General features: G+C 41.4%; 1 protein-coding gene across 6 annotated transcripts in view; it reads left to right on the forward strand.

The window, feature by feature from the left end:
• The window catches only part of LOC123955215 (WASH complex subunit 2-like), a 59,474-nt gene that overhangs the window by 16,213 nt on the left and 15,753 nt on the right, over nt 1-27,508 (forward strand). For 2 of the 6 annotated variants that reach the window (XM_046026961.1, XM_046026964.1), the window contains exons 9-23: nt 204-314; nt 846-933; nt 1,449-1,520; nt 2,232-2,350; nt 2,785-2,845; nt 4,005-4,064; nt 4,445-4,636; nt 6,990-7,117; nt 8,538-8,624; nt 11,687-11,788; nt 13,819-13,950; nt 16,429-16,592; nt 20,172-20,274; nt 24,183-24,338; nt 26,296-26,478. In XM_046026961.1, coding sequence (XP_045882917.1) covers nt 204-314; nt 846-933; nt 1,449-1,520; nt 2,232-2,350; nt 2,785-2,845; nt 4,005-4,064; nt 4,445-4,636; nt 6,990-7,117; nt 8,538-8,624; nt 11,687-11,788; nt 13,819-13,950; nt 16,429-16,592; nt 20,172-20,274; nt 24,183-24,338; nt 26,296-26,478 — 1,758 coding nt within the window. The remainder of the gene's footprint in view (nt 1-203; nt 315-845; nt 934-1,448; nt 1,521-2,231; nt 2,351-2,784; nt 2,846-4,004; nt 4,065-4,444; nt 4,637-6,989; nt 7,118-8,537; nt 8,625-11,686; nt 11,789-13,818; nt 13,951-16,428; nt 16,593-20,171; nt 20,275-24,182; nt 24,339-26,295; nt 26,479-27,508) is intronic. The other 4 variants (XM_046026962.1, XM_046026965.1, XM_046026963.1 and 1 more) reach the window with 3 other exon arrangements.

Consider the following 27,508-nt stretch of genomic DNA (forward strand, 5'->3'; position numbering starts at 1 on the left):
TCTGTCTAGTATTTGCACTGAAAATATATCTTAAGTGTTATTTGTTGAAGCACATTTATTGCTTTGGGACTTCGGCTGCATCCCCACCATTGTGCCCCTTGTTTGACAAGCTGTGAATGTTTCGCCGATAGGCTAAGTGGCACTATCTCTTTCAGTTGGATGACCTTATCTCCTAATTCTAATCTCGAGGTTTATGCTCTTAGCACACTGCGCAAATGAGTGATGAAGAAGAGGATGACGACGGCTGTGACATTTTCGCTGACTCTGAGAAGGAGGAGGAAGATATTGAGGACATTGAAGAAAATACTAGACCTGTAAGAAAGACTACAGTTAACTCTCTTGACAAGGTTTTAGAATGAGGACTCATTACTTCTTTTGTCATTTATGTTCATAACTATCTCATTTTGCATTATATTTTGTACATTTACACTTTTGAAAGTAATGGTTGAGCATCGCTAGTTGGCCTTACAGGGTTCACTTTCTCTTCCAGTTGTTACAGTTTTACAAGTCAGATCGTTCAAGTCTATTCAGTTCTAGAGTTTTAAGTCCCTACTCTTCTCCTTTTCCCACCTACAGTTCCTCATGGAAGCTTTCTTATCTGACTCTTCCAGGATTAAAGTGAAATATTGAAATAAAATAAGCAAATAAGAGCATCTTCCTATGAAGGGAGTTCTGTTTCTCACATGATCTGGATAGGTTACATATGCTTACATTCATTTAGTTAAATTTTTAATCAGTTCAATTCCTTTGACGTTGTTTACATAATTTTGTTAGGTATCAAAAGAAACTGTCGTAGTTTGTGTGTTACCAAAAAAGGTGATACTTTTGATCTTCTCTGCCTGTAGAAAAAAAGTAGACCTACATCATTTGCTGATGAGCTGGCAGCTCGAATCAAAGGGGAGGCTACAGGCCAGGTGGAAGAAGAGCGAACAGGTATATCACTGAGAGGAGCTGACGGTCGGGCACGGAGTGCAGAACCCTCTGCTGGGCTTCACTGAGAGCATATTTCCCTGTTTAATTTTACTGAGGCATGAGAGGCTTATTCTTTTTTTTTGGTTATAGACTCTTTGATAATTGAACATTGTGGAACTTCCAAGAACAATGCACATATACACATATATGGAGTTTCAGAGGATTAATAGATGCCCTGATCATTTATCACAGGCTCCAGATGAGGGATCTCTCACTTAATATTTACTGCTATATTTGACTAAACACGAATGTACGATCTCATATATTCTAGTGACTAAACAGGATGGAATGATGTCAGAATAATTCTTTCAGGTTGAGGGTACTGACTATAGTTCTAAGGTAGAGCTGAGACACAAAGTTGAACGTCCTATTCTTAACTTCAGAGCCTCAAGGCTGACAGAAATAAGTGTAAAAAGTCAGTCTATAGATACTAAGGGTAGACTGTGTATGCTTAAAACTGTGAAATACTCTTCAAGCCTTGTCTCCAGGAGAAGCAAAACCTCGGAAGACATTGAAGGAGAAGAAGGAGAGGAAAACTCCCTCAGATGGTAAGCCTTTCCCCTCAATTCTGTTACGTTAGGAGGCTCCTGATTCAGGAATATCACTTTTGTAATTCATAGAATTCCGCTTTAAATGCTGACAAATGGGGTCTCTCTCTCTCTCTGTCTCTCTCATGGGGTCTGTGCTTTGGGTTCCTGGGAGGAGAATTATGTGTGGCGTCAGAATGCTGTAAAGATTTAAATTACTAAGTTTTCTAGAGATCATTAGCTGTTTTTCTAGAATTCTCTGGAAGTAGAGAAACTAGGGATCCCTAGCATTTATTTTCTTTTTTTTTTTTTAACATTTATTTTCAATAAAGAATATATTTAACAACATCCATTACATTCCTACTTGTGACTGTGTCAGTCTACAGATCTTTGTTCAGTCTGCGCTTCTCCCAAATTCTTGGTGGGGTCTTCAAGGCAATTGAACCAGCTACTTCCTTCCAGAGAAACAAATCTAGGTGAAAAGGGTTGTCTGTGGAATTCATCTTACTTCAGACATGTACAGAGTTAAGGGTAGGAACCCAGAGAGCCTTTTAAGGGATTCATTGGACTGTTGAATGAATTTTGTTTGAAATTCCTCAGACTACTGTTACGTATGGTTAGTTATACTCCACGCTGGTCTCGGAGATGTTGTAAAGACTAACCCTGGAAATTTGAGTTCCAAACCCATCTTTAACTCTCCCCCACCAAAACATTTCCCTTTCTGCTTGTTAGATGAAGAGGACAACTTATTCAGACCCCCCAAGCTGACTGATGAAGACTTCTCCCCATTTGGCTCCCGAGGTGGCCTGTTCAGTGGAGGGAAAGGACTTTTCGATGATGAGGATGACGAGGTGAGTCCTCGGTAATCAACGAAACTCCCCCTCGTTGTGTCTTGGCTTCACAATCAGTAGGGAAGAAACGGCTTCTTAGTTGCAAGTTGTACTTTCTCATATTTTGAACTAAGGATCACAAAGTGAGAAAATACTGTATCCTGATGCCCTTTGTTAGGTGGAGAGAGGTTGTGAGAGCGTTTATAATGAATACTCAATCACATGGTCATTTCTTATCTGTTATTTTCTTCCATTATATTTAATTCCTGGATAGACCTAAACTCTTTAAGACTCTGATTTTGCCATAGTTTTAACTTTGAAACTAAATTCTGGCAGAACAGTAAATACATATCTTTAAACTTCACAAGGTACTTTTCTTTAGAAATCCTCAAATGCAGCTGCATTTTCCTTTTTTTTTTGTTTTTTAAATATCATGTCCTGTACTTTCATGCAAGCAGAGTGACCTCTTCACAGAAGCCCCTCAGGATCGGGAAACTCAAACCTCTGTTAATGCAGGTAAGATTGTGTTGAGGCTGGCTCTTCTTAATCGTGAACAGAATTCCGGAACTTAATTTCTCAATAGGAGGAGGAACCCCTACAGTTGTTCCCCAAGCCTCGTTCATTAGGCAGGAAGCTGTTTTATAGCCTTGGAATAGTTAAGAGCTTCTGATCTTCTCTAATTCCTGTCTTGTAAACCCACATCATAGTTTTGTTTCTTTTTAAAATTCTGTGTTTTTTAACATTTTTAAAATTTAAATCCAATTAATTAACATATAGTTTATTCTTGATTTCAGAGGTACAGGCCTGTGATTTGTCAGTCTTCTATAATACCCAGTATTCATTATATCACATGTCCTCCTTTATCTCTTTCTTAATAGAGAAGTCATAAAAAGTCAAACTGGAAAAGTACTCTGTAGCAGTGTTGATGATATTTTAATTTAATCATGTTTAATTCAAAGAAGTATTTCTAGAATTCTGCATATAAATTGGAGGTCAGTAATTCCATTGTCCGGTGTTCATCAGAATCGTCTGTGGAGCACACATGAAAAAGAAAAAAACTTGACAAATTTTATTCATTCCATATGTGGTAGTTCTTGGGATTTGGGAATTAATTAATTGAAGCAAATGGTCTCCTTGGGTCACCAGCCATCAGATTTTGGACTTGCTGTGATGCTGTTTGATGTCCTGCCGTTTTTGCTCTCTACTTTTTGGCATCAGTGGATGCTGGTTTTCCCTCCTTATTGTTATTGTCTTCATTTTTTTGTTGTTGTTGCTATTTCACATTTTTTGCTGTTCTCTTGACTTGTTTGTTCTCCAGTTGGAATGCATAGAGCCAAAACTGTTAAGGAGGCCTGTTTGCTCTGCCTCTGCCTTCCCTTGGGGCCTTTCCCCTTCCTTGACCCCTCAGCCCACTCAGTGCTATTGTTTGACCAAACTCAGAGTGATCGTCCCTGGGAATCAAAGCTTGGATTTTATTAGTACCAAGAAAAAAGTACTGGGGTGGAGAGAAGAGTGAACTAAAGCTAAGGAGTTTTAAAATGGCTCTTTTAGGAAAAATTAGTTTTCAAAGGTCTCCCATTAGTTCTGTATTGTGTTGTACATATTTCAGTAAGGTGCCTTTAACAAGAAAAGTCATCTTTCCTGAAGTGGTAATTTTTTTCTTTCTCATTTTTAGTGTCTTCGTCCTCCAAACCTGGAAAGAAAATCCCAGCAGGAGCTGTTTCTGTATTTTTAGGTATCGTGATCTAGGGTTTGTTTTTTAAAACCAGCTAAGCACTGTTTTGTCATTTTTTAAATTGTCATCCAAGTGCCATCTGGAGCTTCAGAGGGCAACGGATAGCCTGCAGGAAGAGCTCATTCATTGGTGTTAGCTCATATTCTTTCAGAAGGCAGTGGCCTTGGACTTCCTTATGTTTTAGTGACCAGGTGATTGGCGTCAGGGGATGTTCTGTAGCAGTAAAGAATGGGGTTTGTTGGGTCCTGTTAACATGTTTTGTGGATGAGTAGAAACTGATTGTTTTTGGTGGGTGGTCCTTTTTTTATCCCCCTGTAAATAATCAAGAGACCCACCCACTCTGGCTCACTGCTGTGGCTGTCCTGTCCCTCCACCCACAGGGGACACTGATGTGTTTGGTGCCACCTCTGTTCCATCTCTGAAGGAGCCCCAGAAGGCCAAGGAGTCCCAGAAGCCTGAGCAGCCCACTGCAGGGAAAAGCCCGTACCCTCCTGCACCAGCTGGCCTCTTTGATGATGATGATGACGACGATGACTTTTTTACGGCATCCTGTAGCAAACCTTCCAAAACAGGTACCTCTTCAAGCATCTTTTTCTGGGAATTGAGCCAGGAAGAGAATGTTGACAAAGCTTGTCAGGTTCTCTGTGTCTTCTAGTAACGGGGTCCCTCCTCAAGCATTCCTGCCATAGAGTGTTTTCTCGCCTTCCTTAGTCGTGGTGCCTTAGAAGTCTCTGTTTTCCGAACTAATCTTTTCTGCTTTGGAAAATAATTCCTGGGATTATCTGCCCTATGGAGAGCTAAAATCTGTTCCCCTGTAGTACCTTCTGAAGATTTCTGGTTGTGACCCTTGGAGTTACAGAGGAAGTTTTGATCATGCTTTCTTCTGGCAGCACCTAGTAAATTATATGAGCAGAATGCCACGTGTTAGCTGTTCAGTTCCCAGCTTCTTGTCCCTGTGCCAGGAAGCCCATATAACCTTAACCTCTCTTATATGGCAGGGTTTTCAGCCCCTTGGCCACTTTGGCACTCTCCTTTCTTCTCTCCTCAAATTCAAGCCCATATGGTCACGAAGTCGCTCTTCTTAAATCAGTTGCTTCTGCGCAGATGGGTTTTCTGGGACTCTTGTCAGAATGCAGATTCACATTCAGATTCAGCAGGTTTGGGGTGAGGCCTGTGATTTCTACATTTCTGACAGCCTCCTTGGTGGGAAACACCAAGTGTTTTTCCAGAAAAGAAGGATACTACTAGGTGTACAGTTTCCAGCAAAATGAGAAGAAGACTGTTATTTTGAAGACAAGGTGAACTAGGATTCAGTGGGAAACACATTCTCTGGACTTAGCTCCTTTTCCAGTGGTGAGCGTGAGAAGTAAGGATAGAAACAGAAACCTGAGAGAAATGATCACCTAGTTATTTTAGAAAGTGTGCAGACAGATACATAAAACACTCAGATCTAGGCTGACTAAAATGGCCGTGAAGAAAGGTCATGGTGCGTCTCTTGGCTTGGAAGGACTCTTGCCTAGTGGGGATTGTTGAGAACTGATTTAAAATTAGAGAAATTGACAGCTACTGCAGGTCAGTGTCCTCATTGCAGTGACACATACCTCATTCCATACAAGAGTGCTCTTGGTAGTGAAAGGCTGGAGACTGCCCTGGTTCTCACCTGTAGGGTCAACAGTGGTCTCTTGTTCAGTGGGATTTGGTGAAGTGTTACAAAGGATGAAGTCTGTGTATGTTGATATGAGAAAGATTCTGAAGGTACGTTAAGTGAAAAACATAAATCATAAATATTATTAGAGTTATGTTATCATTTATAGCTTTATTTGTGAGTCACTGAAATGAGTATGTCAGTGTATCCTTTGGAGGAATTAGGTATGTGTATATAAACTATTCCTGATGGCAGTTTTGTTTGGGTGGGCAGATGGAGTTATGTGGGAGATTTCAGTATTAGTTTTTGTGTGCCTTTGTAGTTTGACTTTTAACTTTTATTTATTTATTACTGTTTAAAAGGATTTTGTTTTTAAGTTATCTGTACCCCCAACATGGGGCTTGAACTCACAACCCTGAGATCAGGAGTCCATGCTCTGCTGACTGAGCCAGCCATGCACCCCAGTAGTTTGACTTTTTATATATTTATTTAATTATTTATTTAAGGATTTTACTTATTTATTTGAGAGAGAGAGAGAGAGAGCGCGTGGAGGGGGAGGGTCAGAGGGAGAAGCAGATCCTGCACTGAGCATGGACCCCCCCCCCCCCGCCGCCCCCCCCAAAGTGGGACTCGATCCGGGACTTCAGGATCATGACTTGAGCCAAAGGCAGTTGCTTAACCAACTGAGCCACCCAGCTGCCCGGTAGTTTGACTTTTTTTTTTTTTTTTTTTTTAATATTTTATTTATTTGACAGAGAGAAATCACAACTAGGCAGAGAGGCAGGCAGAGAGAAAGGAGGAAGGAGGCTCCCCACGGAGCAGAGAGCCCAATGTGGGGCTCGATCCCAGGACCCTGGGATCATGACCTGAGCCGAAGGCAGAGGCTTTAACCCACTGAGCCACTCAGGCGCCCCGGTAGTTTGACTTTTTAAAGGGAAGACCCAACCCTCACTTCTCAGATTCCTAAGGTGGTTGCTTCTTAAATGATCTTTCTTTCTTTAGGTCTTTGTTTACCTTTAATGGCAGTCCAAGCTAGGCTAAGCTTAGGACTCCACTGCTTGGATGAGTGTGTGAGCCAGGTGGTTAAACCACGGGTCCTGTGTTTCATTTGAGCTGCTCTTGTGTATTTTGAAAAATTCCAACTTAATACTGTTTCATAACTAATCAAAGAATGATACTCTTCTATTTACTCCTTGGGGGGGAAGAGTTTTTAATCTGTGAATTTAGTGGTGGGAGTTTTGACTTTAGTGTAATTTTCTGCTGTGGTATCTGTTTCAAAGACAAAGTCAAATCCACTGCCAGTATATTTGATGATGAGGAAGGAGATCTGTTCCAAGAAAAAGCAGCTACTTTGCCAGAAGCCACTGTGACTCGGACAGAGGAAAATAAAGCAAGGGCAGAGAAAAAGGTGAGCAGGAAGGAAACTTAACATAGTGAAGCCTTGTTAAGTGTTGATTTGGGGCATCTTGTGAGTCCGTCTGGAACCCAGAGGGAAGTGGTGTTTCCTTTCAGGTGTATGGTGAAGGACTTGGATCATACAGCAAGGTGAAAGAACACTGAGTGCTGACATCCGAATACCTACCACCTAGATTGTAGAATTGTTTGGATTTTGCCTTGCTCAGTGTGTTTTACCTCCATGGATAATCTGTTCCTGAACCAGTTATCATGTTAAGGGTTACAAAAGAACGTTTTTCCAATTCTCTCATTTCTTCTGTATTAGCTAACATTTTTCCAAACAGAACCGAACTTACTTTCCTCTTTTTTTCCTGATTTTTAAGTTGTCACTATAGGATTATGGATTCTCTCTTCAACCTGTTATAAACCATTAGTATCATTGTTTTTGTTTGTTTTAAATGAACTTGTGTCTGGCTGGCAGGATGCATCCCCATCAGCCTTTAAGCTCTTCTGGCTGTTGTCCCTTTCCTTGGTATCCTACATAGCTTGATCGTCCTTTTTCTTTCTCTCTCTCTATTTTAAGTTTCTTTGTTTGTTTGATTATTTATATTACAGAGAGAGCATGTGCACACATGTGCATGAGGGAGTGGGGCAGAGGGAGAGGGGGAGAGAGAATCTCAAGCAGATTCCTCCTAGGCATGGAGCCTGACACAGGAATCGATCCTGGGACCCTGAGATCATGACCTGAGCCTCAATCAGGAGTCAAATGCTTAACAGACTGAGCCACCCAGGTGCCCCTATTTATTTATTTAGTAATCTTTACACCCAGTATGGGGCTTGAACTCATGACCTTAAGATCAAGAGTTGCATGTTCTTCCAGTTGAGCCAGCCAGGTGCCCTGATCATCCTCTTTCTAAAGCACCTCTTGTGTGTCCTTTCTATGAAACCCAGACCTTCCCACTGCTGATCACCTGTGCCTTAGCATTCAGTTCCTGGCAGCCTCCTAGGGGTAACTTGCCTTTCTCTGCTGGCTCCAACTATTCGTGTCCCATTTGGATACTGAGTACCCGGATCCACCAGATGTGCCCTCTGGCTTAACTTGTTTTCCTCTTCTCCTGCAGTTCCCTCTGCCTGGCGTGTCCTCACCTGTACCATCTCCTGTGTTTAGGCTTTGTCCTGAGAAATTTACTTTATGAGGAACTATTTTTTTCTTCTTTCCTAACTTATGCCAATTTTTAAATTCTCATGATTCTTCTTTTGCATTACGTCTTCGTACATGTTTAATGTCTGCATCTTGTTCCCTTGGCGTATGGCCTGGTGCCTTACCCGAGCAGAGACCCAGTCTGTATTCCAAATGAATGTTTGAATAAACCCTCTTTTCTATTTATCTTGTTTGTTAACCTTTAGGTTTTTGGTCCCCCCCCCCCCCCCAGGTTACCCTTCCTTCCAGCAAAAATCCCAAGCTCTTGCCAGAAACAAAGACTCAAAAAGGCTTATTTTCAGATGAAGAGGACTCTGAGGTAAGGAATTCTCGTTTTTAGTTCTAGGGAGCTAGTCTTTGGATATGACAAAATATTTCTAAATCAGAGTTTTTTAGTAGAGGTACAAGACCTTTTATTAAATACTTCTTTTTTTTGAAATTCATGTTTTGAGAACACATGGTGTTTAGAAAGCAGTATGTGTAGTAATACTTTTCACTGTTGGGTTTGAATCCAGTCCATCTCCTGGGAGAAAAATACTCTCTTGAGGATGCTCAAATCTTAGGCTCTTTGTTGATCCACGGTGCAGTGAGGTGCCTTTACCAGAACAGAAATCAACATGCTGTTTCCTTTTCCAGTAGTCTCATTGAGTAACGGGCTTAGTGCCGCATGGTATGTAATCTGGCATAGCCTTTTATCTTGTGACCAGTAACGGTTTGTGGGCTGGCAGTGTTTGCAGACAGCCTCGGTTCTTGAAGGTTCCCATCTGGAATCATCTTTCCAGTGGAATAGCAACCCTCTCACAAGTGTCTCTCACAGGCCTAGGTCCTTTTAGATCTGATTTCATTTAAGATTAATTAAGAGTTAGATGCTTAATGGACTGAGCCACCCAGGTGCCCCTATTTATTTATTTAGTAATCTTTACACCCAGTATGGGGCTCAGGGGATCAGAGACCTGTCTGAAAATGTAACGGGCGTCGTAAATCCCCTTTATAGAAAAATATGTAGACATGGCAGAAATTTACATGTAATATCAATAAATTGTGAACTCTGGATTAAGCTTTTGTGGTTACTTTGCACTAACAGCAAGGATGGACGTACAACTCTTTGGAAGTGGAGTGATTGCCATTGATGTAAATAAAACCAGTGAGGCTTATATTTCATTGACGGCCAGTGTACAGAAGATAGGAACTAACCAGACTCCAGTTAAGCCAAACTCCTGACACATGAGCACAGCATGGTGGGGCCTCGCACTCTAGTCTTATCCCACGCTCCTGGCTTCCTCATCTTCAACCACACCTGCACTGACTCCTACCCTCTGGGAGTGCTTGTCCCAGAATCTGGATGCCTTGTTTCCTTCCTTCTTCCAGGTTTTCGTTTTTTTTTTTGAGGCCTCCTCTGACGATCCTTTGCATGATTGCAAGCCCACCAGCACTTGCCACACCGCACTCCTTGCATTCTCTTTTGCTCTGTCGTTCCCCACGATATGTGTTGCTATGTGATATTTCATGTGTACTTGTTCGTTACCTCAGTCCCAACTAGAATAAGCTCCACGAGGGCAGGCCTTTTTGTTTCCTCCTATACCTCTAACACTTAGGCTAGTGCTTGGCCTTTGGTAAGCCAATTTAAGAGTTGTTGACTACATGAAAAAACCAAATGTGAGCAATTTCACTGACTTAAAATGTGTTCCAGTTCTTTATTAACTGTGAAATAAGTCATTCTTAAACTTAGTGGTATCAAACACCAGTAAGTTTTATTATCTCCTTTGGTTCTAGAATTGGACTGGGTTCAGCCAGGCACTTGGCAGTTAGGGTCTCTCTTGTGGTTCTGGTCTGAAGGTGGCTGGGCTGAGAATCCTCTCACTCCTATGTCCGGTAACTGGGCAGAAAGACTCAGACAGCTGGCGCTCTGGGGGCACCCTTCTCCATTTTTCTGTGGTCTCCTGGCAATGGCAACTGCAGGGAAGGTGGGTTCTTAAGTGGTAGCGCAGGGCTTCAAAGTGAGATTGCCCAGAGAGCAGTGCAGCGGCCATATTGCTCTTTGTAACCTGGCCTTGGAGGTCAGCATGGTCGAGATAGTCACAGAGGCCCGCCGAGATTCCAGGTGGGGCGATGCAGACTCTACTTGTTGGTGGTAGGAGTGTATAAAAAAAAATTTTTTTTTTTAAAGATTTTATTTATTTATTTGTGAGAGAGAGCAAGCGAGCACAGGCAGACAGGGTGGCAGGTAGAGGCAGAGGGAGAAGCAGGTTCCCCGCCGAGCAAGGAGCCCGATGGGGAACTCGATCCCAGGATGCTGGGATCATGACCTGAGCCAAAGGCAGCCGCTTAACCAGCTGAGCCACCCAGGCATCTCAGGTGTATAAAAATTTGCGGACAGGTTTCACTACCACCACTGAAGGCTTTGTCCCGTGTGCATTGTCATAGATTGTTATTACTGGATGCTGTTGGGGGACTTATGCAAGGAAAAGTGAGACAAAGAAATCTTTCTGTAAGTGAAATCTTGCCCAGGTGTAAAATGCTGGAGAGGCTGTCGCTCCCCCCATGTGGCCTCTTTACCTCAACAGACCTGTGGGACTCCATGGAGTCCAGGTGAATCCACTGGGCTGAGAAGAGCTCTTCTCAGTTAATGAATTCATCAGGTCTGTGTTTGAGAGGAGGCATTGATGCCATAATAAAAAGAAATACCCAGAGAGCTCTCAGAAACTGTTCTCATCCTATTTAATTGTCTGGCTCTTGGCCATTGATGTTTCTGTCCTAAGGGAATAGGTATCCTGTTTTTATGTTTCTAGTTCATGCAGCTCAGTTTGCATCCTAGGTTGACACCACATGAAGTTTCTTCAGAGTCTAGTAGATCTTTTGCAGCGTTTGTTATCTGTAGTTCAAGTAGAACACCAAACATTTAAAAATAAAATCTGGATTTGTATATATTTGGAAGAAATAGTATCATACTTTTATAAGGGAAGAGGAGAGTGTTAGTAAATACAACAGAGTCATAGATGCAGTAATTTGGGAATTTAGCCTCTACTTCCGTTATTGAATCTGTTTAATTGCTCCAGTTTTCTGGGCAAAAAAAAGGAAGTCATTGTTACTTTTTTAGCAGGATAAGAGATCAATTGGGAAATGTCCATGTGGGAGTTTAGAAACCCCAGAGTTCCAGTGAGGCCACCTGGAGTTCCATGTGGGCCTCTTCCTTCTCACACGCAGGCGTCCATGCTGCACCCGCCAGGACAAACTGACACATCTTCTCAGCCAGCTTCCCTCTCACAGAGAGACCTAGACTCACGCAGCCATCATGCCATCGTCTTCAGTGTTTTATATTTAACTGATACTTTAAAAGCTGATCTGTCTTGTTAACCAGGAACTCTAATCTTGGTCCAACAGGATTTGTTTTCTTCTCAAAATGTGAGTAAGTCAAAAGATGCATCTCTCCAGCCTAACAAACTCCCCACGTCAGTCTCGCTTTTTGATGACGAAGATGAAGAGGTAAATGGTATTACTGCAATGCAAGATAAGTTTTTGATGAGTAGAAAACCGTTGCTCATGTAGCTTTATAGTCGGAGGCTCATACAGTAGAACAAGGTGATGAGAAGCAGTGAAACAATCGGAGGCTTATATAACAAAAATATTTTAGTTTTTGTCTCTGCCTTCTTCCTGACTCCTAGCTGTACAATGAGCAGGACATTAGATTATTATTTTTTTAAAGATTTTATTTATTTATTTGAGAGAGAGCACAAGCAGGGGGAGCAGCAGGCAGAAGGAGAGGGAGAGGCAGGCTCCCTGCTGAACAGAGATCCTGCTGCGGGGCTGGATCCCAGGACTCCGGGGTCATGACTTAACCTGAAGGCAGACACTTAACCAACTGAGCCACCTGGGTGCCCTTTTAGATTCTTGACCCAGCTTTTAATGGAGGGCTTTGTAGATTTCATTTTAAAAATCTGTCTTTAAGAAAATACTTTTTTTTTTTAAATAAATTTATTTATTTTTTCTCAGCATAACAGTATTCATTGTTTTTGCACAACACCCAGTGCTCCATGCAATACGTGCCCTCCCTATTACCCACCACCTGGTTCCCCCAACCTCCCACCCCCACCCCTTCAAAACCCTCAGGTTGTTTTTCAGAGTCCATAGTCTCTTATGGTTCGCCTCCCCTTCCAAATTTTTTTTTTTTTTAATAAACATATATTTTTATCCCCAGGGGTACAGGTCTGTGAATCGCCAGGTTTACATACTTCACAGCACTCACGTTAGCAAATACCCTCCCCAATGTCCATAAACCCCTCCCCCTCTCCCAACCCCACCTAGAAAATACTTTTCAGAGGTTGTCTTTATTATACCCAATGACCTACGAGAATATCTTGGATAAAGCGCAAATAGAAGACAGCCAGGTCCTCACCTTGTTTTTCTTTCCTACCCTGGATGAGAGAGCAAAGTCGGGGAAGTAAATAAGAGGGAAAACAAATCAAACCTTCTTTCTTATACAGTACTGTGCAGTGGTCAAGCTCATGGGCTTTGGTACCAGCTGCCTGCATTCACCTGCAAAATCAGGGACCTTGGGCAACTAACTTAAACTTCCCAAACCTTATATGGCTTAATAGTATGTGGAGTCACTGTGGCCGCTGGAACAGCTCAGGTACAGCTTTTGGCACTGTGCCTGGCACATAGTAAGTACCTGGGAAATGTTCACTGTCGTCATTAGAATCTCTATCGGATGCAGTTCATTTGGCCTTCCTACCTTCCCACACTTTGCTTAAAGCTTCCCCTTATCAAATCTTTACGTTTTAGGACTATTCATCTGCTGTGGTATATTGTATATTGAGTGTTTTTTTGGTCTAACTCGGGCTCAGGCGCTCTGATGATTTTGTTTCTATTACCTTAATGAAAATAATAGATACTTTTGGAATGCTTGACTGTACAAAAATTCGTAAATGCCATTGAACCTGAGAATTAGCTCTTTAGTAGGCCAGTGATTTTATTTGGTTAACTATTTCTTATGTTTGTATTGTCTGTTTAAAATTAACCAGAAAACACGAGTCGTTCCTTCCCTTTGTCCCAGGTGTGTGTCTTTTGTAGGTGAGAGAGTGGAAAAAGCTCCCAGTTTCTCTTTGTAATTCTTTGCAAGTTGTTGCCTGTCACATAGGCTGGACTGCTCTCACTGATGAGCATGGAGGACCCACACATAGCTGGCCTGAGTGGGGCCAGGTTTGCTCCTATCTCTGTGACCTTGGCCTCCTCCCACTCCCTCCCAAGTGTTTTGCCTTTGAGTTCCATATGGTCTGTTCCCTTCTGTGGATGGAGAATACAGTTAGAGAAGATTATAGACTGTTGTTTTAGGGTTAACTGTAGGAGAAAAGTGGGATTTACTGGCATTTCGTGATTTCCCCCCTTAAGATATTATATGTATTCTGTACTTGACCAGAGACTTCAACAATTCAACAGTTTGACATGGAAGATTGTCTTATTTTTTGCTTTATGTCTATAAAGTTACCATACTCTTCTGTCATTTGTTTTTCTAGGATAATCTTTTTGCGGCAACAGCTGCTAAGAAGCAGCCATCATCTCTTCTAACTCAGAGCCAAGAAAAAGCAAAACCATCTGAGCCCTCCAGAAAGAAAGCGTCTGCTTTGTTGTTCAGCAGTGATGAGGAGGTGGGTGGAAAGTTTATCCTGGAGAAGAGCAAGAGGTTGTTTCATGGGATTTAAGAGTTACAGCTATCCTAAACATTTTTTTTCCTTCCTGTTTTATATCCAGTGAAGTTCAGTCACCAAAGATTTTGTTGATAAAACTGTCTCATTTTTTTCTGGAAGAAGGATATTTAGTATAGTATATTAACGTAAAAATTAGTGTTTTCAGAGAACAGTTGAGAATAAAAGAAGTATGCGTCTTAAATTATATGCCAATTCAAATGAGTTAGGACTATTTTATATTGTTAAATGAGTATTATGTTTCATTAATCAAGAACTGTAGCTAGACATGGTAGGAATATCCTCTGCAAGTTTAACTCCTTTTTTGTGAGACTTAACAATATTTTTATTTGCTGTCTAGGTACAGATTAGCAGAGCTAGTAGTGAATATGGTTTAGTTGCTGATTTAATTGTATAGAAAAGGACCTTAAATGTAATGACATTACAGACCCTGAGCATTAAAAATCTTTTTGCATTAAAATAATTGTTTTTTATTTTAACATTGTAGGCAAGTTATGAAGGCATGATGTGGATGGAGAAATTATAGACATAGTAGTGTGTTTTATTGGAAGCAGCTTATAATGATACAGCATAATTTGCTTTTTCTACTCAAACATACGAATTTTATGACAGATTTTCCATTTTTTTTTTCTTTCTAGCATTGTTTTCAGTTGTTCTCCCTACAGTAATGGCCAACTATCTGGAATTTTTCCTACACTCTATTAAAGTGGTTGAGGGAAAATAAAAATACAATTGACTTTTGAACAATGTGGGAATTAGGGGTATTGACCTCCTGTACAGTTGAAAATTGTCATGTAGCCTTGGACTCTCCAAAAACTTAACTACCAAAGCCTACTGTTGACCAGAAACCTTACCAATAACATGAGTAGTTGGTTAATACTTAGTTTTATATGTTGCATGTATATATGGATTATGCGTTGTATTCTTAAAAATAAAGCAAGTTAGAGAAAAATTGTTAAGATCATAAGGAAGGGAAAATACATTTACAGTACTGTACATAGATGTATTGAAAAAATCCACATGCCGTTCAAACCCATGTTGAAGGGTCAGTCGTATTAGCTAAAGCTGGGAGTAACAGTACTTGCTCAGTAAAGATAACCAAGGTTCTAGAACAGTTACTCTCCACCTTAGCTACCCATTGGAATCACGTGGAGAAAATTAAAAGAGTACTTTTACTTAATTGCACTCCTGTAGATTCTGAGTGGTTTGGTATATGGCCTGCCACTGGAATGTTCTAAAGCTCTCCTGGGAGGGCCTCACTACACTAGAGGAGCACTTCTCAAACCATGACATGTCGAGAAATCACCTGGGCATCTTGTTATGAATGCAGACTCTAATTTAGAAAGTCTGGGCTGGAACCAGAATTCTGTATAACATATGCCGCTGCTTGTGGATCCCACTTGGCTTTGCAAAACTCTAGACTCTAGAGACCAAAAGACCACTTAAGGAAGTGTTCAGGAGTTCCTGTGTTTGAGAGCATAGCCAGGTGGGATTCCCTTAATGCTTTCTAAAGATCTAAGATTTAGGCTTTTGTGGTGAAAGGGTCACTAGCAGCTTGCTTTCTTTTTTGCTTTTTAAGGTTTAATTTATTTGACAGAGAGAGAACAAGCAAGCACAAGCAGGGGGAGCAGCAGAGGCAGACAGAGAAGCAGGCTCCCCACTGAGCAGGGAGCCCCACGCAGGGCTCCATTCCAGGACCCTGGGGTCATGACCCAAGCCTGAAGACTTAACCATCCAGGCCTCCCACTAGCACTTTCATTGTGTCTTGTTTAGATGTGCATTGCACGAGCTTTTTATACATTTTTTTCCAGTTGGCTTTAAGATCTTTAAAGTATCATTTTTCTCAAAAGTTTTATGTTCTTGATTTTTTTTTTTTTTTACATTCCTCTTTCTTTTCATTCCCCTCTGTACATAAGTTTGAATCTCCTTAGACAAATTCCCCTGTCCTAACCCAGAACAAAACCGTAGAGGGAAGAAACACGTGGTGATAGAGGAAGGCATAAGGTCTGGACTGGAGGTTAAAGAACCCAGATGTCTAGACTTGAGTTCAAAGAAAAGCCCCAGATGTGAACTTTCTTCAAGAATGATGCACTTATGGGGCATCTGGGTGGCTCAGTGGGTTAAGCGTCTGCCTTCAGCTCAGGTCATGATCCCAGGGTTCTGGGATCGAGCCCCACATCGGGCTCTCTGCTCTCTCTCTGCCTCTCTCTCTCTGCCTGCCTCTCTGCCTACTTGTGATCTCTCTCTCTCTCTGTCAAATAAATAAGTAAAATGCTTTAAAAGAAAAAGTGGGTTAAGAATGATGCACTTAGTTTAATAGTTTAAATACAATTTAGTTTAATGAATGTAAGTTTCATTTTATTTCCAGGTTCCTTAGTCTGAATTGCCACAGGATTTTAATATATATTTTATATTTTTAAGGACCAGTGGAATATTGCTGATTCACAGACAAACTCAGCATCTGACAACAGGTCTAAACTTAGGGACTCTGGCACCACTCAGGAGCAGGAGGCCAAGGTTGTAAAAAAGACCAGTCTCTTTGAGGAGGATGATGAAGATGATCTGTTTGCTGTTGCTAAGGACAGGTGAGATAGTCATTGTAAGAAGTCGTTTAACCAGTGTCTGTGGTAATAAGTAATGGTATTTGATTCACAAGATGTCAGTTACTTGGGGTGCCGTGATAATCATTTATTACTTAGTGGTCATGCAAGGAAGAACGTCTTTGATTTTCACTTGTAAGGTATTTTCCCCCCCAAAGCTGGGAAATGTTTTCCTTAGCAGATTTATCTAATTTCTTCTACTTACTATTTTTTTAACCCCTAAACATTATTTTTCTTTGCTAGGGATTCAAGTGCAGTTTGTTATCTTTTTTTGTTTTTCTTCTCAGATACCCTATAGAACGTGAAATTTGGTCTGAGTTACTTAAGTTTCCCATTTGAATGGAAATCTACTAAGCATTGAAAAACATTGTTTGAAGGTTGGTTCTCTGCAGAGCTGTGCAGTGTCAGCCCAGTGGCTGGTGTCAGCCCAGTGGCTGCTGACTCTTTGCTGCTCTGGCTGCTCCCCACATGGATACTTGGACTAAAGCCCATGGAATGTTTTGTAGACTGCACATGGGCCCTGTTGGTGGTGTACATGCTGCTTTTACAGATAGTAGCAAGTGTAGGAGAGCATGTGGAAGAATTGTTGCCCTCCCACAACGCTGGTGGCAATGTCAGATGATTTTACTTTAGAAAACAGTCCAGCAGTTCCTTAAAAAGTTAAACGTAGAGTTACCATATGACTTAATTTCACTCTTAGGTAGATGCTCAAGGGAAATGAAAATACATCCAGCCAAAAACTTGTATGTGAATGTTCATTATAGCCTTATTCATGGTAGCCAAAAAGTGGAAACAAGCCAGACATCCTATGAACAGATGATAGGATAAAGAAAATGTGTTATGTCCATACAGTGGGCTCTTAACTTAGCAATAACAAGGAATAAAATATTGATACATGCTACAGCATGGATGAACCTTAAATATTGTGTTAATTGAAAGCAGCCAGTCACAGGACCACATGTATGGTTCCATTTGTGTATAATAATACCAAAGAGATAAATCTATAGAGACAAAGTAAATTAGTGTTTGCCTGGGGCTGAGGGGCAAGGAGAGTCGGGAGTGACTATTAATATTAATAGGCATGGGGTTTCATTCTGGGTTGATGGAAATATCATGAAGTTAGATGGTGGTGATAGTTACACAACTCTGTACTAAAAAACAGTGAATTTCATACTATATTATAAAAGGGTAGATTTTATGGTATGTAAATTATATCTCAAAACCCTTCTGAAAAACGAAGGAAGAGCTGTGACTCTAACAAGTTGTGACATACTGCCTTGTGAGCAGGGCACTCACATGTCCTGGCTTGCCTGGACAGCCCTGGTTTGTGCCTGTCATTCCAGCATGATTGTTGTTAATTTCCCTGTCATTCTCAGAAATGTCCTGTTTTAGGCCATAGGCTCTGGTTATCTTCATGTTTGCTGATGTCTGCACCTTTCAAATAAATCAGAATACGCAACCTGTTATTTACAATGAGAAATACCCTAGTTCACTGATCGGCATATTTTTTTTCTGAGGACAGAGTTCCATAGGAGGCCCCAATTTAACCAGTAGTTGCTGAGTCTATTGTTCTCTGTTGTAGCTCTGTCCAGAGAGCTAACTCATTTTCTGTAGCTTACCTTCAGAATCTGTCATCACGTACTTTTTGTGGGTTGGTTTGATGTTTTGTTTATAGAAATTGTTCAGAAAATCATGCCTATGGTTTTTTCCTGCTGTAGCAGCTTAATGAGGTTTCTGGTATTCTTTAGGCATCTGACCTATATAGTTGTAAATATTTTGTGATCACTCATCACCAAGTAGTGAAATATTTTGGTTATAATTTATGTAAATTTTTAGTGGTATATATCCATAAAGGTGTGTAAATTACCACCGTACTGTGGCTTTTTGCATTTTATAACTTCTTCAAGGTATAGCCTTAATGTTTAACCTTTTTCAGTGTATATGTCTAACTACGTACACTCAAGGGTTTGGTTACTTGTGTTCCCTAGTCTGTGATGCTTAGGTTTTTAAAAATTTTTTTAAGATAGGCAGAAGTCAGTATTAAACTAATGAATAAGGCACATAGATTGTGCCTTGCTAGTAATTAAACATATGAAAAAGATTATGATATGTATACTTGTGTATATATATTAATTATGTCCTAATGTATGTAGATGTAGATGGTGAACAATTGAGTGAAATGATGTGTTAGTATCATTTTTACTTAGCTAAAATTGAATTTATTTTATTTTTATTTAAAAAAAGATTTTATTTATTTATTTGACAGAGAGAGACAGTGAGAAAGCGAACACAAGCAGGGGAGTGGGAGAGGAGGAAGCAGGCTTCTCACTGAGCAGGGAGCCCAGTGAGGGCTCGATCCCAGCATACTGGGATCATGACCTGAGCCAAAGGCAGATGCTTAACAGTTGAGCCACAGGTGCCCCTAAAGTTGAATTTAAAGTTTTTGTTATATTGGTAATTGTGTAGTGTGCTAGTTGGATGACTCTTCATCACATAGTGAAAACTGGAATTTGACCTTTTAGTTCATTTTCTGTTCTGGATTCCCCACGTCTAGTTCTAAGCCTCCGTGTGATCCTCCACTGTAGTATTCCTGTCCGTTAAAAGTCCTAACCAGTATTTGTTCTGGCAGGTGTTTACTGGTCACTTTCTCTGTAGGGGCCAGGGCAGAATCCTAGGCGCGGAGGTAGGTAAAGACAGGCTAGAGGAAGGTGGTGAGGAGAGCTGTGACTGAAAGAACCCAGTATGTTTTTACTCCTTCTTTCTTTCTTTATTTTTAAGATGTTTTATTTATTTATTAGAGAGAGAGAGAGAGAGCGCACACACAAGGAGAGTGAGAGGGAGAAGCAGACTCCTGCTGAGCAGAGAGCCCGACACAGTACTTGATCCTAGGACCCTGGGGTCACGACACGAGCTGAAGGCAGATCCTCGACTGACTGAGCCACCCAGGCGCACACTCCCCCAGCTTCCCCCTTTTTTCTTCTAATACTTTAACTTCATTCTGCTTTTTTGTTTTTTGGTAGGCTCCACACCCAACATGGGGCATGAACACATGACCCTGGGATCAAGGGTTGCATGTTCCACCAACTTAGCCAGCCAGGCACCCCCTTCCCCTCTCCAGTATATTCTTTATTGAAAACAGATGCTAGAGATCCCTAGTTTCTATACTTCTCAGGAATTCTAGAAAGCTGGCAGTTGCTTTAAAATCTAGTAATTCAAATCTTTACACCATTTTTACTCCAAATCTACCTCTCTTCCCAGCATTCCCAACCATGCTTTTAAATACTTGGCCAAGTTAACAACTAGAGCATCTATAGTGAGTCAAAGGGAAAGATGAAGAGGCCCTCAAACTTCTACGTATGGATGAGAGCCAGAGGCTGATGATATGTTAGACACAAACTGCACCCATTTTAAAGGTTTTTCTGGTTTCTTTTTAAGTATGTAAGGTCAGCAATGACTTGGGTGTTTTGGTAGTAGGTGGGTTCCTATAAGTATGGTCTAGAGGGAATATTGTATGTATTTTTTTAATCACATTTGCCTTATTTGACCTTTTGTTTGATTGTACAGCCAAAAGAAGACTCAGAGAGTGTCACTCCTCTTTGAAGATGATGTTGACAGTGGAAGCTCTCTCTTTGGCTCTCCTCCCGCATCTGTTCCTCCTACAGCAACGGTATTCATAGCTTCCTAGGTCCAGGAAATACCCTCGAGGCGATGTCACATGAAGAGTGATATTTCCCTGAATCAGCCCCCAAAACCGTTCTTGGAGGCTGAGTCTAATGGAAAATCCCATTTGCCTAGTTTTAGAAAGAGGTCTTCTGTTAGTGGTATTTTATAGATGAAACACAAGCACAAAGCATGGAGGAAAGGTTTCCTCCATGTCATGCACCCCTTTCAGCATCAGGGGTAGGATCTGGAGTCTCAGGGGAGAGCGTTGCTGCAGTCCTGGTGGGGGTCGCCAGGCTCGGGTGCAGCCGTGTGGAATCGTGCTAACGTTAGACCAGACTGGAAAGGCACATGTTATTCCTTTTAGGAGTGCGTTTCAAGTACTAACACTTTTTACTACTGTCAGTAGCCAGTCAGGAAAAGGGAAGGAAATTCTAGCATGTGCTACAGCATGGATGGACCTTGAGGACTTCACACTGAGTGAAATAAGGCAGTCAGAAGAAGATAGTATATGATTCCACTTAGATGAGGTACCTGGAGGAGTCAACTTCCAAGAAACTGAAAGTAGAATTGTGGTTTCTAGGGGCTGGGGGGAGAGGGAAATGAGGAGTCTTTTAATGAGTACAGAGTTTCAGTTTTGCAAGATGGAAAATTTCTGGAGGTTGGTTGCCTAACAGTGTGAATATTCTTAGCACTACTGAACTATATACATGGTTAAGATGGTCAATTTTATGTTTTTTAACGAGAGTAAAAATTTTTTTTTTTTTTAAATTAAAAGGATGTGATAAGAAAAAGTCAATTGGTGGCTATCTGGTATAAATGATTCTGGTGACTACATCTACGTGATGTCACTACCACAGTCACCTAAGCTAAAAAATTTAGCCAGTCTTGATGATAGTTAAATCAAAAAGGAGTATTAAGGAATGAGAGGCAGGTGGGATTATGATAATAGTTGTTCAGGGAACCCAGGCCTACTAGAATCCTGCTCTGGCCTGCCCTTCATCCCTCCCCAACTCCTTCCCTTAGTGGGTATGTGTGAGCGTGTGCACATAGAACAAAGTGAGGCCAAGCACTGGTTTACTACCAGCTGGCAATTGCTAACAGCCCCAAAGGAGAGTGTAAAACTTTTGAGGCTATACTGCATGGAGACATCCTTTATCTGGCTCGGTTAGCTTAAAAGGCCAAGAATCAAGTCACGTCACAGCCTGCTGTCAGGCCTTCAGTCCCAACGTCAGGCCCTTCAAATTGGCGTGTGATAGAGGCAAAAAGACCCACATGACAGAGAAGAAGGGATGAGCCCGTGGGTCTCCTCCTATGTGCCTTCTTTAAAAAGGTTTAGAAAATGCATAGAGAATGCAAAGTCCTTACTCTCTCTCCTCCCAGAGGAGTCATCAGTAACTATGTGTCATCAGCTCTTTTAGGCCTGCTCCCTGGCACCCCGTGTCTGTTTTATTTAAGTGAGATCATGTTATACATTTTTATGCATCTTTTTTCTCATCCTGCAGAATGTTTTTCATTTTCATAAGCTTGAGCATGTTCTTTTTTTGCCACTCTCGGTATTCCCTGTAACTGTACTGGGACATGTGTGACTGACTTTGGCTTAGATGGAGTAACTGTCATTGTTTCCTTCTAGTTTATTAGGGATGTTTCTTCCCATCCCTACTGCCTTGTCATATTTAGCCTTGACTTGAGATAATTTTATATCTGACTTCTCCACAATCGCTTCTTCCTTTCTTCCTCTGCTCTCCTTGCCGTTGCCCTGGTTCTGTTTGTAAAGATAACCCGGTCCTGTCTTGTCTTTGTCACAAATACTTCAGCTGAGCCTCCCATGCTGCCTGTAATCTCATTCAAGCGGCTCTCCTCTTTCCCACTCTCACTCACGATGTGCTCTAGGTGACTCACCCTGTCTCACAATACTCCAGGGGTCCTTATTATCTCCCTGATCTGGAAATAGTCTTCATATTTTCAGACATAGGACAAACATTAACTTGTCCTATGAAAGCTTGCCAGACCAGGCACATGTCAATTGACGATTTAGGAATTTTTTTTTTTTCCCCACCACATTTCCATTAAGTGGAATTGTACCAGAAGCTTTCAGCATGGGGAGAAGCATGCTGCCTTCCTGCTGCTGCTTCTGAGGTTCTTGTCCTCCTCTCCTTGAATCACTCATTCTTCAATCTCCCTAAAGAAGATATCAGGTGGTTAAAAGAATCAGATCTGGGTGGTTTTCTTCTGTAGATTATAAATAAAAACTTCTACCCTGGATAAATGAGCAGTAATTTAATAAATACTAAAGGTTCTGGAAATGGAAAACTTCTTTCTACCTGTAGTAATAGTAATTATTAAATGAGACAAAAATCAGCGATCAGCATCTTAAGTAGCTGAACAAACTGTACACAGAATTGTAGCGTTTGTGAAATATAAGCACCTCTGGACAATAGTATAGAAAAGATTTTTTTGTTGTTGTTCAGAGATCTTAGAATATATTAAAGTTAGATGTGACTCAGTTATCAACCTATCAGTGAAATTAATTTCATGATCAAGATGAATACAGCTTATCTTTAGGAACATTTACAACCGAAAGTTTGGGTGGCATTTTTCTTGGTTTAAGAGACCATATTTAAATCTCGTTTCTTACCAGGACCGACTTTTGCATCGAAGTTGTATGTAGTTCTCAGTGAGACCAGCGCATTCCACAAAAGTTTTTTCCTTTAATCGTTTCAGTATTGCCTGATCTCTTCTAAAACTGTTTCTTTGGATTTCCAGTCTTTTATTTCAGGTTCAAATGATTATGCGTTTTAAGGACTTCTTCTTAACAATAATCAATCATCTTACCCTATTTTTACTTCCTTTGTAATTTTTTCTCTCATAGTTAGTAGGGATCTTTGATTTCCCAAATCTGTCTTCCTGACTTGATTCAGATACTGCTTCGGAGCGTACTTCCTCATAACACCTAGTCTAGCTGATATGACAGAGTTACAGTTTTTTTCCTCAAGAATTTTTGATCAATCCTTTGCCCGAAGGATGCCAGTAATTCTAGACAAGGCACATAACCTCAATTTTCTAATCTCCGAATTCCCTGCCTCCCATGTAAGCAACAGATGGGAGATGAGACAAAGTGCTCGCAAACTTGTGTTGACCACCCACTTGGTATAAGACACCATGACTGGCTATGGTGATATAAGATCCTTTTAGTGAACGGACAGATGTGTGATTGCTATTAATGTACATTAGGAAGCAAGTGAAGTAAAGGCTCGGGAGAGGGATAAGTAATTTTACCAGCATAGCAGCAATACTTACTAGGTAGAAGGAAAATGGGGAAACCTTTATGGGTGACCTCGAGCTGGGCTACACTTGAAAGATGAGGGTTTGCTTCTCCAGTGAGGAGCAAGCACGGAAGTGTGAAAGTTTACGGTAGGTGTAGGGAGTAGTGAGGGTTGATAGGGTACAGATGGATAAAGGGAGAAAAGGAAGTGTCAGTTGATTGACCTGTGTAGCATTTGCTTAACACAAATAATGCAGGCGTGGGGTGGGAGATGAAGTAATCTGGGGGGCATTTTATTTTAGCAGGGCCCTCTGGATGATGTCACTGAGCTGGAAAGGGAGGAGGGAAGCAGACTAGTAGCTGTCTGGGTGGCAGAGGTCAGGGTCTAGGCGATGGCAGTGTCTGTGAAGTGGACAGACACATGGAGACAGGTGCGGGTGTTGTAGCCGAAGGTGTGAAGCATTGTGTCTGGGGGTGGTATATTTTTTCCTTTGCCCTGTTTGCATGTCCTTCACTGTTGCGCCCTTTCTCTCCTGCCACCACGTTTCGCTCACTCGAGGACTGTGGTTTCACCTTGTTCTTTAGGTTGTCATGCTGGTCAAGAAGCACACTTTTGTTTCTAAGGATGTCATCTACTCTTCTTTTGCTAGAAAAAAGAGCCTGTCCTTGAGGTACCACCTTTGCTGTTCAGCGATGAAGAAGAGAAGGAGGCACCATTTGGAGTGAAACCCGTGGATAAGAAGGTTGAGGGCGCCAAAGAACCGTCCGAACTGGGGCACGCTCTCGTGGTGGAGGAGTCCGAGAAGGTAGCCTTTTTTTGGCATGTCCATTCTGTTGTGTTTGTTTCTTGTGTCTTGTAAAACGCGCGTACACACACATACGCGCGCGCACAATTGCACACACCCTTACCTTTTTCTACCACGGAAAACAGATGGCATATTTGTTGAAAATTCTGAAAACAACTGAAAAGCCTGAAGAAGAAAATCTGGTGCCACCATTGAGGGAAATCTTCACCATCGTTCTTGCTGTTCAGTCTCTTTCGTAAGCGCAGGTGCACACAATGCTGTGCCTTTCTCCCATTTTACACTCTCTTTGTCATCTTGTGTCCATGTCGGTTTTGCCTTTCTCTCACCAAGGTGTTCTCCCACAGCTTGCTTTTCATTTCAGTTTTCTCTGCATGTTTGCTCTGGGTCATGTGTCCCTTGTAGCGTTTCTGTCGTCCCCCCCGCCCCCCCGCCTTCTCTTCTGCTTCCACCTGTACTTCAATTAAAATGACCGTTTTAAGAAGATCTCAATTTCCTGTTCTTGCATTAATTGACATTGGCTGTTAGTTAGAGCGTAAACTGAAATCTCTTGTCTTCCAAAACGTTTGCTGTCTTCTCCTGGGTGGTCTGTCATCAGCAGGAGCCTGTGGACAAGGCTGCTGGCTGCACCTGGGGGTTACTAATGGCTTCAGTGTCTGTATATCTTTTCTCTTTCTTCTTATTTCTTTTCTTTTCTCTCTCTCTCTCTCTTTTTTTTTTTAAGATTATTTATTTATTCATTTGAGAGAGAAAGAGAATGAGCAGGAAAGGGAGCAGCAGACTCCCTGCTGAGCAGGGAACCCGATGTGGGGCTTGATCCCAGGACCCTGGGACCATGACCTGAGCTGAAGGCAGAGGCTTAACCAACTTGAGCCATGCAGGTGCCCCTACTTTTTCTTACTTTCCTCTAACTTTTCTAGTTCTCTGCTTGTTCAGCTGTTCACGTCCAATCTCTTTTTCAGGGCCCATGTGAAGAATAGCACATATACTTTTCCTGTTGAGGCCCTTAGAGCTGTAGTGATACAGATATTTTATTTGTACCTGAAACACTGTGGGGCATTCCCTACCTGTAGTTTCTGTGTGGACATTTTCTGTGCTCCTGTAGCCCCGAGTTACCCCAGTCAGCTGGAGGTGTAACTGCTTGTTGCACTGCCGGCTCTGGCTCAAGTACATGCTCCTTGAGGACCAGGGCCAGGTTTCTTTGGCTCACCGTGACATCTGTAGTCCTTAGCAGATTACCTCCCACCTAGCAGGCACTTTGAAATTACCTGTTTCTTCAAAGAAGCATATTTTCCACAATTTAATCACTTAGAATTTAGGATGTGCTTCACAATCAGTGGCATATTTAATTGGGAGTTGTTTTTTTCTTAGTGGTTCATACAGTAATAGTGGTTCTTAGAATCAATGGTCTCTTACTTGAAGTGTGGAACTTGTTGAATGAATAAATGAATAAATGTTGAATGAATAAATAAATTGTGATTCTTCTAATTGTATAATATGGTGTGGGTCCTCTATAGTTTAAGCGTCTGATTTTGTCAGTAAGGTTTTTCCTTGGGTCTGAGGTATTAATGGAATACTAGGAAATACATGATCCACTCCTGGTGATTGGCATTTGTGTTTTCTCTATGGCTAAGTTGATAGCTCATGAGCAACTTAGTGTGGATCAGGGTTATAACTGATACATAAATCTCTTGGTAGGAGGAAGGGAGCCATGACTTTAAACTAGTTGGGGAAATTGTCTTTGGCTGTGAATGACCTGCACAGGAGTCTCTGTTGAAGCCGTCAGTGGAGAGTTGGCCTTGGTATTTTGATATTTCGGAGTAGATGTGATGAGCCATAGCACCTGGAAACATGCAGATGCCGCCGTTACTGAATTTTTGAGGAGTTTGAAGGGGGGGCATCCCACAGTGGGCCTTGTATTTCTCCGTGTGATTTATTTTTTTGTTGTTTCCATTTTCAGGGAGGCCCTTTGACTGTATCTACTCAGGAAGCAGTCAAGCATTCTGATTTATTTTCTTCATCATCCCCCGTGGAGAAAGGAACCAAAAGTAGAACCAAAACTGTTCTTAGTTTGTTTGATGAGGAAGAGGATAAAACAGAAGATCAAAACAGTATCCAAGCTCCAAAGAAAGAAGTAGGAAAGGTGAGCAAAAAGCAGTGAAGTTATTAATTTCAGGTTTTTGAAAGGATAAAAGAATCTCATTTTATGGTATCCATTCTGTCATGTGAGTTACTGAAGAATTGAGGGTTCTGTTTTCTCTATATCTCCACCAATGCTTGTTGACTTTTTCTGTAATAGCCCAGTGTTAGTGAGGGTGCAGGGAAACTGGAACCTCCTGTGTTGCTGTTGGGAATGTAAGTTAGTGCAGCTGCTTCTGAAGACAATTTCGTCGTTCCTGAAATTGGTAAACATGAGTCACCACCGAGACCTAGCAATTCCACCCCTAGGTACATATCTAAGAGTTATGAAAACATATAGTAACATAAAACTAGAATGTAATGTTCTCAGCAGCATTATTTATTATAGTCAAAAGATGGAGAGAACTCAAAAATCCATCAACTGATGAATGGGTAAACAGTGTAACGTTATCTATTCAAAATGGGGTATTATTTGACAGTAAAAAAGAATGAGTTACTGATATGTGCTACAACGTGGATGAACCTTGAAAACATTCTGAAAGAAAGCCAGTGACAGAAGACTACGAATTTTATGATCCCATTTATTTGAAATGTCTTGAATTGGCCGATCCATAGAGCTAGAAAGTAGATGAGTTGTTGCTTCGGTCTGGGGGAGTGGGGTAGATGAGAAGGGAGAGGGACTGGGGTTTCTTTTGGGTTGATGGGAGTGTTCTAAACTTTTACACAGTGGTGGTGTTTGCATAATTCTGTGAATATACTAAGAATCACAGAATTATACACTAGGTGAATTCTATAGTATGCGAATTTTATCTCAGTAGGGATGTTAAAAAAAAAAAAACCTGTAGGGGCACCTGGGTGGCTCAGTGGGTTAAAGCCTCTGTCTTCAGCTCAGGTCATGATCCCAGGATCCTGGGATCGAGCCCCGCATCGGGCTCTCTGCTCAGCGAGCAGCCTGCTTTCCTCTCTCTCTGCCTGCCTCTCTGCCTAGTGATCTCTCTCTGTCGAATAAACATTTAAAAAAAAAAAAAAGAAAA

Source organism: Meles meles, chromosome 13, assembly GCF_922984935.1.
Source record: "Meles meles chromosome 13, mMelMel3.1 paternal haplotype, whole genome shotgun sequence".
Taxonomy (NCBI): Eukaryota; Metazoa; Chordata; class Mammalia; order Carnivora; family Mustelidae; genus Meles; species Meles meles.